Source organism: Giraffa tippelskirchi, chromosome X (genome assembly GCF_054371585.1).
Source record: "Giraffa tippelskirchi isolate mGirTip1 chromosome X, T2T-mGirTip1v1.2.pri, whole genome shotgun sequence".
In the NCBI taxonomy this organism is placed as follows: Eukaryota; Metazoa; Chordata; class Mammalia; order Artiodactyla; family Giraffidae; genus Giraffa; species Giraffa tippelskirchi.
In genome coordinates this window covers 51,818,243-51,830,000 of record NC_137289.1, presented here as the reverse complement: position 1 = coordinate 51,830,000, position 11,758 = coordinate 51,818,243, and the positions used below count along the sequence as shown (strand labels likewise).

Sequence of the window (11,758 nt, the reverse complement as noted above, 5' to 3'; positions counted from 1 at the left end):
CCACTTCAACAACAAACAACAGTACCCCTTAGAGCCCCACGTGTTTACAGGCTCCCACATCATTCCCGAGTCAGGGTCTGACTTGACACTCATGCTGAGGGGACAGCTGTTCACTTGGGGAGCCTGGGTGTTGGGAATGGGGAAGGCAACTGTAGGAGATGTCTGCTCCCAGTGACATGTCCCCATGGCAACCACTTCACAAGTTCATGGGATGCATTTTTCTCAGTTGCCGAAGAGATGGATATTATGAGGGAACTGTGAGGTTAGGTAGTAGCCCAGGTTCTCAGTGTAAGGATCTGGTATGGGAGCCGCCAAACTCCGCAGCCTGTGTCCCTAATGCCCAGGGTGGGCAGGGAAGACATGGACGCAGTTCAGACCTGGGTTGTCTGTGGGAAGACTGAGGGCTAGGCGGAGGGGCGGGGAGGGAAGGAAGGAAGAGTTCTGGTGGGAGGGAGCCTGACCAGGTGAAAGAGCAGTGCGGCATCTGGGGGGAGCGGGCTACACACACTCACCTTCCCTGAACACCCCACTGACAGAGACGCAGAGCATTGTTTCCTGGTAGGGAAGAGACCAGGTACTCAGTCACCCCTCAACCTCTTTCCCACCTGCACCTTCCTGCCCCTCACCACCAAGCAAGGAGCAGGTGCTCACTGTCTGGAAACACATGTCCACCACAAAGGAGCTGAAGTCATGCTGAGTTTTGGGCAATGCACAGAGGGCATGCACAATGTCATGGTTTGTGTGTCTCAGCAGCTGGAAATAAAGGTCTGTGGGGGAGGGGAAGAAAGGGAAGGTCAGGGCAGCCATGCCCTGGACCCTATGATTGGCCCCCTCACTGCCCTTCCCGCCCAGCTCTCCCACCACACACTCACTGGGGTCCTTGAGCTGCTCCCTATTCCTGTCGTTCTTGAAGTACGGGCACACGCTGCTTCTAGGAGACACAGAGAAAACTTGGGTGGTGCATAGGTGTACAGCCAGCATAGGTGTCAGCAGGAGCTGGCCTGCATCTCCTGGGGAACCACATGGCTTTGGGGAGGGGTCTGGGCTGTGATACTCACGGGTCTGGGTCCTTAGGGTGGGATGGAATGATCAGGGAGAAGCAGGCCTCCTCGTGATAAAAATCCAGCAGTCCCTGGCGATCTCCACAGTCATGGATCAAGTAATACCTGAGGGAAGCCGTGAGGAGAATCTCTCTCTGTGGTCTGAAGCTCAAAGAAGACTCGAAAACTCCCATGAGCAGACCTGAGCTTGGGTGGCCTCCCTTGTCCTGGCCCTCCCCTTGTTCAGATTCCCAGGGGTACTTACTGCTGCAGGAATTGCAGGATTTGACGGTTCACCTGATCAGATCCAAAGAAACTTCCCTGGAATTAAAACAGTCCTCAGGACCAGGGCTGACACCTCCTCAGGTACCACCTAGAACCCTGCTGGATCTTCTGTGCTCACCTTGCACATTGGTAACCACTTGGGGGCTTCAATAGCACACTTAGACCCTGAGGGTATCTCCTGGCCATCCTAGGGGAGGGAAGAGGAAGTCAGCAGTGCAGTCCAGGATGTGGTGCTGGATGATCGGGGAAAAGGATGGGCCCAGGGTGGGGTGGGGGTCAGAGGTCAGGGAAGAAAGTGTCCCTGGAAATGCCAGAGGCAGGACTCTATGTTCTGTCATCACCATGGGTCCCCGAAGCCTGTGGAGAACATGGCTGAAGAAGATCCAGGGCCTTTTCAGGTTCCCACAGCGAATGGTACACCTTCCTCCCCCAGGACATTTCAGGGTCAGGCTGAAAGAGGGAACTTGGACAGGTCCTAACGGGTTTCCGAGTAGTTTGAGGGCACTGTCAGTGCTAGTTAGAGGAGTCTGACCAAGGAATGCACTTACCAAGCTTAGTAACCTGGGGAACAACTCCAGGAGGGTGCTGCCAAAATCAAGACAAAAGAAAAATGTCGGTGAGACTATGGACGTGACCCTCCTCAGAGGAGCAAGCACTTACAGTAATCACAGCCCCCTCACACCCCAGTATCCTAGCGTTCAAGGGCCCTGGTCACCACTCTATGGACTGACCAAGAGGGAGACTGTCCCCTCCACCCCTTCCTTGAACCCCCTCCTCCATCTCCTTTCCCCTGGGTAACTCCCAGCCAGACTGTTCTGACTCCCTTCTGCAGGGCCACAGGGACCAGCACTTCAAATCCGGTCTGCAGGCCTTACTCCCCTCCATCCCTTCCTTCCTTCCTTCCTCCAGGGCCCAGAGAAGGCTGTAGAGAAAAGAAGACAGGGGAGGATGGGAGCCCGGGGCTTTGCTACCTCACTTGGAGTCCAGCATGCTGTCAAGTCAGGACATACCTCAGGGATGACCAGGTGCTATGGCAGGGAGGCGATTTAGGTGGGGCTCAGGAGATAGGGAGGGGAATAAAGACAGAAAGGGAGTGGAGGGAGGAGGGGAGAAATGAGAGAGACATAGGGGTGTAGAGACAAGGCAGATGAAGACCTCATGTTGGTTGACTTATCACCGAAGGTGGTGCACACAGCGTTTCTGTCTGCACACATCCCTTCTGGTTCCAGCTGATGACCCTTGTCCATCTCCCCTGCAACCTTCACCTGGAATTATAGGGAACACCCACATGGACAAGATGGCTCTGCACCCACGCCCTTCCTTTCCCTACAAATCCACTTTTCCTTTGTCTGTCACCACCCATAAGGCCTCCCACATTCCTTTCAAAGGAGGATCTGGGTGCCCCACCTCACCTCAGTGTTGGAGAGATTCAAGTTCTTGGTGGTGGAAGCAATCTCCCAGTAGGGTTTCGTGTTGCTCAAGTACAAAGATGAAAGCTATGATGAGGAAAGAGAGTGAGGACCCCAAAGGGAACAACTGAGACATATCTGCCTCTTCTACCCGATGTCTCCCTCCCTCACCATTGGCCCCAACATTGGGCCTAGGTCCTCACCATGGGCCTGATCCCTGGATGGATGTGCAGGGAAGCAGCCATGCTATTTCTACGGTTCCATGTCATTCCAATATCACAGGTAATCAAGTCTCCAGGAAACCAGAAGGAGGGAAACACAGGCTGAGAGGGTCCCAGCTGGAACACCTCCAGCACCAAGCCCTCCCCATGATATCATCTCCGAGTGCTCTACCCAGACAGAACCTCTACCCCACCTGCCCTGCAGTTACTGCTGTAGCCATACCAGGGCCAAAGCGGAGTCTCTGGATGTCAACAGCTTGCTGGCAGGCATCGTATGGTTTGTTCATGGTCAGCTGCAGAGTTAGGGATGGGGTTCAGTGAGCTTGAGTCTGAGGGTGAGCGGGGGGAAGAGGTGGGTCTGCCTGTGAGGGTGCAGCTCGTGCTGAGTCTGCATTACCATTACCTGCTCCAACTTTTCAGATGTCAGTGCCTTCTGCACAGACTGGGGTGCATCACAGGGCTCAACCAAGATAAATATCTGTAGAGAACACAAGAGGGGCTGGGTAAGCGCCAGGAAATCTGTGCACGGGATCAAGCAAGACCATGCCGCCCTCCTGCCCTCTTGCCCCTAGTCAGCCCTTGACACAGACCCTTTCATTATCCTCATCGAAAATCTTGCCGCTGACATTCTTCAATGCATAGGCAATGTTGGCATTCTCAACAAAGAAATGGGCCTGCGTTTTCTCATAGCGAAACTGTAGGGAGAGTGACAGGAGAAGCAGAATATGAGACCAGCGCCATTTCTCTGGGCCTGCAATCTACCCCATTTCGTCTCATCATCTCCATGTCCTGTCTTACTTCGACTGCAGTGAAGGGGACACTGCACTTCGTCTGTATCAAATTCAGCAGCCACTTCTCATCATATGTTATACCAAAGGGGATCTAGGAATTAGAGAACAAATGGGAAAGAGAGTGGATACAGTGGAATCCAAGATTAAGGTAAGACCCAACTGTGTCTTGCTCTAGGGCCATTTTTCAGGTTTTAAATAATTTCTTAAGATAGGACAATATCTCTTATCACTAACTTTGGTACGAGACATGGATTTTCTATATACACTTTCTTTTCATTCAAATACTCTTCCCGAAAAAAAGTTGACTTCATATGTTTCACATCTACTTCCTTTTATAAAGTTGCAGGAGATCCACATAAGGTACATCTGGCCTGTCACTCTGACAAGGACCCCAGAGACTCAACCTCCTCCCACACCCTGCTCAAGCCAAACTGCGTGATCTGGTATGAAGTGCTCCATCTCCATGGCAGTAGGTTCCCTCGTCTGCTTTTAGTCAACCTCTCCCATGCTCCTCCTTGCAGTCAGTCTGTTTCCTTCATACTGCTTCTCTGAACCTGCCCTTACATGATCTAAGAAGATACCTCCTAGTAATAACAAGACAGATTACCAACTCCACTGCCCCAGAAAAGTTGCCAGCATCTCTACACAAATCCAACACGACTCTATCATCTTCTACATATTAGGTTCATTTAGCCAGGATACGCACAATAATCTTGAACCAGCTCCCCAGGGTCTTCATTTTTCTCTCCAGAGCCTTTTGCTTTGTCTCCACGTTAACATGCATTTGGTCTTTTCTCTGAAAACGACTTCTCCAGTGATGGGATGGAATGGCATAGGGAGCACTGTGGGGAAGTGGAGAGAAAAAGATGGTCCATATAGGCTTACAAAGTCTTCTCTACCTTTTCCCAAACGATACCAGAGTTATAATAAAGACTGCTCAAACATTAACCTGACCCAATCACTTTTCACTCTGGCAAGCTGGAGAGAATGACAAGGTTTTGTTGTTCACTGGTTGGTACACGTCAGCCATGGTGGCTGGTCACTTACTATCTTGCTTGGATGGCCACATGAGCATCACTTTCTTCTGAATCTCTACCTTGCTGCTGCTGGGAAGTGACCTGTTCAGACCAATAGGTGTACTGCCTTCGGTAAATACTCCAGCTTCGTGCTCTTCTTTGTAACGAGTTCACTTTATCAGTGTGCTCTAAAATTGACAACAACATATCAGTAGTCCCAGTATCAGAAGTAGTCCTGGGTAAATATCATGACTAATGAAGAAATATCATTCTTTATAATCTAAGCATAAATGTATCATACAGCTAAAAAATGGCTGAGAGACTTCACCATGGCTCCACTTTTCAGGAAATGAGAGGTAGGGAGCCGTCACAGACAAGAAAACAGGCACCAAGGAAAGGGTCTGGATCTAGAGTGTAGTCTGTGATGTGAGACTCTGTTCTGCTTGGTTCAGGTTAGTTGACCTGGGACAAGTGGCTTTTTATCCCCAAGTCTCACTTCTCTGCTCTGCTCTATGAGTACAATAAACCCTACCCTGAAATCTACCCTGGTGTGATGGTTCAAGGGTCAAAGGTGATCTGTCTCCCCAAAGGAAGAATTAGAGAAATGAAAGGTAAGTCTTATTGAAGGATCCAAGATGGAACCTGGAGAGATGAAATATGGAGAATACCCTCCCCCGCAAAAAGAGAGAATTAAAGGTGATGCAATGAGTATACCTAACACATGGTTAATGTGAGCCCCATAGAGAAGGAGAGTGAACAGTGGGGAAGTGGTATTGAAGAGAACTTGGTTGAGAAGTTTCCAAATGTATCAAGGTATCAACTGAGGATAACGATATTAATAGAGAAGAGCTAACACCTGTCCTACTCAAACTCTTCCAGAAAATTGCAGAGGAAGAAGGTAAACTTACAAACTCAGTCTATGGGACCACCATCACCCTAAAACCAAAACCTGACAAAGATGCCACAAAAAAAGAAAACTGCAGGCCAGTATCACTGATGAACATAGATGCAAAACTCCTTAACAAAATCCTAGCAAACAGAATCCAACAACAAATTTAAAAGATCATACATCATGACCAAGTGGGCTTTATCCCAGGGATGTAAGGATTCTTCAATATCCGCAAATCAATCGATGTAATACACCACATCAACAAATGGAAAAATAAAAACCATACGATTATTTCAATAGATGCAGAGAAAGCCTTTGACAAAATTCAACATCCATTTATGATAAAAACCCTCCAAAAAGCAGGAATAGAAGGAACATACCTCAACATAACAAAAGCTATACATGACAAACCCACGGCAAACATTATCCTAAATGGTGAAAAACTGAAAGCATTTCCCCTAAAATCAGGAACAAGACGAGGGTGCCCACTCTCACCACTACTATTCAACATAGGTTTGGAAGTTTTGGCCACAGCAATCAGAGCAGAAAAAGAAATAAAAGGAATCCAGATTGGAAAAGAAGAAGTAAAACTCTCATTGTTTGCAGATGACATGATCCTCCACATAGAAAACCCTAAAGACTCCACCAGGAAATGACTAGAGCTAATCAATGAATATAATAAAGTTGCAGGATATAAAATTAACACACAGAAATCCCTTGCATTCCTATACACTAACGACGAGAAAACACAAAGAGAAATTAAGGAAACAATTCCATTCACCACTACAACGAAAAGAATAATATACTTAGGAATATATCTACCTACAGAAACAAAAGACCTATATATAGAAAACTATAAAACACTGGTGAAAGAAATCAAAGAGGACACAAATAGATGGAGAAATATACCATGTTCATGGATCGGAAGAATCAATATAGTGAAAATGAGTATACTACCCAAAGCAATCTATAGATTCAATGCAATCCCTATCAAGCTACCAACGGTATTTTTCAGAGAACTAGAACAAATACTTTCACAGTTTGTATGGAAACACAAAAATCTCGAAGCGCCAAAGCAATCTTGAGAAAGAAGAACAGAACTGGAGAAATCAACCTGCCTGACTTCAGGCTGTACTGCAAAGCCACAGTCATCAAGACAGCACGGCACTGGCACAAGGACAGACATATAGATCAATGGAACAAAATAGAAAGCCCAGAGATAAATCCACGCACCTATGGACACCTTATCTTTGACAAAGGAGGCAAGAATATACAATGGAGAAAAGACAATCTCTTTAACAAGTGGTGCTGGGAAAACTGGTCAACCACCTGCAAAAGAATGAAACTAGAACACCTTCTAACACCATACACAAAAATAAACTCAAAATGGGTTAAAGATCTAAACATAAGACCAGAAACTATAAAACTCCTAGAGGAAAACATAAGCAAAACACTCTCCGACATAAACCACAGCAGGATCCTCTATGACCCACCTCCCAGAATATTGGAAATAAAAGCAAAAATAAACAAATGGGACCTAATTAAAATTAAAAGCTTTTGCACAACAAAGGAAACTATAAGCAAGGTGAAAAGACAGCCTTCGGAATGGGACAAAATCATAGCAAACAAAGCAACGGACAAACAATTAATCTCAAAAATATACAAGCAACTCCTGCAGCTCAATTCCAGAAAAATAAACGACCCAATCAAGAAGTGGGCCAAAGAACTAAACAGACACTTCTCCAAAGAAGACACACAGATGGCTAACAAACACATGAAAAGATGCTCAACATCACTCATTATCAGAGAATGCAAATCAAAACCACAATGAGGTACCATTTCACGCCCGTCAGAATGGCTGCTATCCAAAAGACTACAGGTAATAAATGCTGGAGAGGGTGTGGAGAAAAGGGCTCCCTCTTACACTGTTGGTGGGAATGCAAACTAGTACAGCCACTATGGAGAACAGTGTGGCGATTCCTCAAGAAACTGGAAATAGAACTGCCATAGGACCTAGCAATCCCACTGCTGGGCATACACACTGAGGAAACCAGACTTGAAAGAGACACGTGTACCCCAATATTCATCGCAGCACTGTTTATAATAGCCAGGACATGGAAGCAGCCTAGATGCCCATCAGCAGATGAATGGATAAGGAAGCTGTGGTACATATACACGATGGAATATTACTCGGCCATTAAAAAAGAATACATTCGAATCAGTTCTAATGAGGTGGACGAAACTGGAGCCTATTATACAGAGTGAAGTAAGGCAGAAAGAAAAACACCAACACAGTATACTAACACATATATATGGCATTTAGTCAATCGGTAAAGATAACCCTGTATGCGAGACATCAAAAGAGACACAGATAAATAGAACAGTATTATGGACTCTATGGGAGAGGGCGAGGGCGGGATGATATGGGAGAATGGCATTGAGGCATGGAAATTATCATATGTGAAACAAATCGCCAGTCCAGGTTCGACGCATGATACAGGGTGCTCGGGGCTGGTGCGCCGGGATGACCCGGAGGGATGGGATGGGGAGGGAGGTGGAAGGGGGGGTTCTGGAAGGGGAAAACATGTACACCCGTGGTGGATTCATGTCAATGTATGGCAAAACAAATACAATACTGTAACGTTAAAAAATAGAAAATAAACTAACTTAAAAAGAAAAAACAATATTAATAGGAAGACTTCCTTTGTGGGTCAATAATTAAGAATCCACCTGCCAATGCAGGGGACATACATTCAATCCCTGGTCTGGGAAGATTCCATATGCCTCAGGACAACGTAGCCCCTGTGCCACAGAAACTGAACCTGTGCTTTAGAGCCTATGAGCCAAAACTGCTGAAGCGCCTGTGCCCTAGAGCCTGTGATCTGCAGCAAGAGTGCAACAAGAGAAGCCACGGTAATGAGAATCCCGTGCACTGCAACTAGATAGTAGTCCCTGCTCATTGCAACTAGAGAAATCCCTCACCCAGCAACAAGTCCTAGCACAGCCAAAAATAAATAAATTAAATCAATCAATCAATCAATCAATCTATTTTTAAAAGACCAATATTAATAGGACAAAAAGTATGCTTTAAGGAAAACCATCCTTAAAAGAAGAGACATTCATTTCATCATCATGTAACAAAACCTCAGAAAATTTGTGACCTAAAGATCCAAACTAAAAGAAATATTACAGGCTCTTCTTTGGGCAGAAGAAATATCATCCTAGGTGGAGGCACATGGATACAGGAAAGAAAGACGAATGAAATTTTGAATATGGAGGCAAATTTAAATGAGTACTGACTATATAACACAAGGATAATAATTTCCTTCGGGGATTTAAATATATAGAGAATGAAAATGCATGACAATAAATGTGGAAGGAGTTTATGGAATCAAAGTGTCTCAAAGTCCCACGACTGAGCAGTCTTAGGGAACTAACTAACTAATATTAGACTGTGAAAAGGCAAAAATGTACATTGTAATCTAAATGGTGAACACTACAAGAATAGCAAAAAAAGGTTTAACTAGATAACCATGCAGAGTAATGATTTGATAGTTACAAAATACTGACTATATCAAAGGAAAGGAAAAGGAACTTAGAAGAGGCAAAAATAAATATACAGTAATATGATATACATAAACCAAATTATATCTATTTTTATTTTAAAAGATTCAGGCGAAATACTCCAAATAGAAAGACAGATTTTTATCAGACTGGACAAGAAACCTTTCATCAAATACTCCTGAAAAGAGACATATGCAAAATGTAATCATCAGGAAAATTAGAAAATGAAAAAATTGCAAAATGCACACCTTCTCACATTAACCTCAAAAAACTGGTATAACCATATCGATAAAAGAAAAGGTACACTTTAAAAGGGAAGCCATTAAAAAAAATACATTTGAATCGGTTCTACCGAGATGGATGAAACTGGAGCCCATTATACAGAGTGAAGTAAGCCAGAAAGAAAAACAACAATACAGTATACTAATGCATATATATGGAATTTGAAAGATGGTAACGATAACCCTATATGCGAGACAGAATAAGAGACCCAGATGCATAGAACAATTTTATGGACTCTGAGGGAGAAGGTGAGGGTGGGACGTTCTGGGAGAATAGCATTGAAACATGTATATTATCGTATGTGAAACAGAACACCATTCCATGTTCGATGCATGAGACAAGGGCTCAGGGCCGGGGCAATGGGATGACCCAGAGGGATGGGATGGGGAGGGAGGTGGGTGGGGGGTCCAGGAAGGGGAACACATGTAAACCCATGGCTGATTCATGTCAATGTATGGCAAAAACTATTACAATATTGTAAAGTAATTAGCCCCCAACTAAAATAAATAAATTTATTAAAAAAAAAAAGGGAAATTCCTTTATGATAACAAGTTCAGTGCAGTAAGAAGATAGTAATACAAATTCTAAATTCGTATGCCTCTTAAAGCCAGCATACAAAGCAAAATCTGACAGAAATAAATAATGGACAAATCCACAGTCACAGTGGGAGATTTTACATCTCACTGAGTGACACATAATATGGCAGACAAAATCTCAGCTAGAGGGAGAGGATTTTCAAATATGACTTAAATAAACAAATTTATTTAATTGACGTAGAACAATGCACATGACTACTCATCAAACATTCCAGAATATATCACATGCCCGGCAATAAAGCCTCAAGAAAGCTTCTAGGGGCTAATACAATTTACCCTAACTTTTCATGTAATATCCAGTAGTAATGGTGGGCTTTCTGCCCCTCCCCCACCTCTAGTATAAATCCAAAGACTATTAGTTTATATACTCCTACCCTCCACCTGGAGAAGGCGATGGCACCCCACTCCAGTGCTCTTGCCTGGAAACTCCCATGGACCGAGGAGCCTAGTAGGCTGCAGTTCATGGGGTCGCTAAGAGTGGGACACAACTGAGCGACTTCACTTTCACTTTTCACTTTCGCACATTGGAGAAGGAAATGGCAACCCACTCCAGTACTCTTGCCTGGGGAATCCCAGGGACGGCGGAGCCTGGTGGGCTGCCGTCTATGGGGTCGCACAGAGTCGGACACGACTGAAGCGACTTAGCAGCAGCAGCAGCAGCACCCTCCACCTAGGTGACCCTCGCCACTCCCCAAACCCTAGACCCGAGATGATAACATGACTCATGCCTTTTCCTTAGCCAGGGAAACACTCAAGTCAGCAACGGCCGTTTTCATCGGAGGGGAGGTTTACCACGTGGAATCGAGATGGGTGTGTCAGAGCCCACTTGGCCCATTTCCTCAAGAGACTGGAAAATAGTCAGTCTGGGCTCTCTCCCTCCCTTTCCCTGAAGGACCGTTAACTGGTGGGGGGTCCTGCGGTTTGGGGTGGGGGAGGGAACCCAGAACCCTTCCTGCTTTGGGGGGATCTGAAGAGGTCTCATGCGGACCACTCACCCATAGGGTGGCCTGAAGGCAGAGATCTGTCACCACCGTCCTCACAGGCTGCCCTGGAAGAGAATGTGGGTCTGGAGCTGGAAGTTTGTAGAATATCAAGGAAGGCTGCGGAGGAAGGAGACTGCAAGCCCCAGACCACGGCGTCACAGCCACGCAAACAAGATGGCGTCCTAACAGGAAGTCTTTTCCCCAAGGTCATAGAGGAGTAGAGTCTTGGGGGCCAGAGGAGACTTAACTTCCTGTAATGACTGCCTTCTGAGTTTGCTAACCAGCCTATCATCCAGGGAACTCTTTCCAACAGTACCCACCCCTGCAGAGGATGCCAGTTAGAATCAGGAGGCTTAGGGATTTTGATACTTGTAGCTACTAACAGAGAACTCTCTGTGCCAGACTCTGCATCAGCTACATTACACTGTGTTCCTTCAGTCTGCAGACCCAGAGAACTATGAGGGCCAGCAGTAGGAAACGCTCTGTCCTTGCTACATTGCATCTGTTTTTCCCTGTATTCCTCGCAAGGGGACTCTGATACCAGAATCATCAACTTTCCAAGGTTGCTGAGGCTTATTGAGGTGCTGCACTTGTCTAGGGTCATTCAGATGCTACTGGGAGAAAGAGCCCAGAATTGAGCTGCATGGAATGGAAGATGACTTCTTGAAGCATAGCTTTACTA

The 11,758-nt window shown here is 45.7% G+C and overlaps 1 protein-coding gene across 4 annotated transcripts in view; it reads right to left on the bottom strand.

Annotated features, from left to right (window-relative positions):
* LOC145536304 (nuclear RNA export factor 3-like) overlaps positions 1 to 11,390 on the bottom strand; it is a 12,926-nt gene extending 1,536 nt beyond the window's left edge. Inside the window, exons 1-18 of one of the 4 annotated variants that reach the window (XM_081565399.1) lie at positions 11,089 to 11,390; positions 4,794 to 4,950; positions 4,453 to 4,588; positions 3,754 to 3,837; positions 3,546 to 3,650; positions 3,359 to 3,433; positions 3,179 to 3,248; positions 2,938 to 3,026; positions 2,738 to 2,821; positions 2,481 to 2,590; positions 1,874 to 1,910; positions 1,444 to 1,512; positions 1,306 to 1,361; positions 1,059 to 1,166; positions 873 to 931; positions 652 to 767; positions 513 to 555; positions 1 to 3 (exon numbers count right to left, since the gene is read on the bottom strand). The exon at positions 1 to 3 is cut by the window's left edge and continues 70 nt beyond it. In XM_081565399.1, coding sequence (XP_081421525.1) covers positions 1 to 3; positions 513 to 555; positions 652 to 767; positions 873 to 931; positions 1,059 to 1,166; positions 1,306 to 1,361; positions 1,444 to 1,512; positions 1,874 to 1,910; positions 2,481 to 2,590; positions 2,738 to 2,821; positions 2,938 to 3,026; positions 3,179 to 3,248; positions 3,359 to 3,433; positions 3,546 to 3,650; positions 3,754 to 3,837; positions 4,453 to 4,588; positions 4,794 to 4,950; positions 11,089 to 11,368 — 1,681 coding nt within the window. In that variant the 5' untranslated portion in view covers positions 11,369 to 11,390. Of the gene's footprint in view, positions 4 to 512; positions 556 to 611; positions 768 to 872; positions 932 to 1,058; positions 1,167 to 1,305; positions 1,362 to 1,443; positions 1,513 to 1,873; positions 1,911 to 2,480; positions 2,591 to 2,737; positions 2,822 to 2,937; positions 3,027 to 3,178; positions 3,249 to 3,358; positions 3,434 to 3,545; positions 3,651 to 3,753; positions 3,838 to 4,452; positions 4,589 to 4,793; positions 4,951 to 10,821; positions 10,990 to 11,088 lie in introns of those variants that run through there. The other 3 variants (XM_081565401.1, XM_081565400.1, XM_081565402.1) reach the window with 3 other exon arrangements.
* Between the last annotated feature and the right edge of the window lie 368 nt (positions 11,391 to 11,758).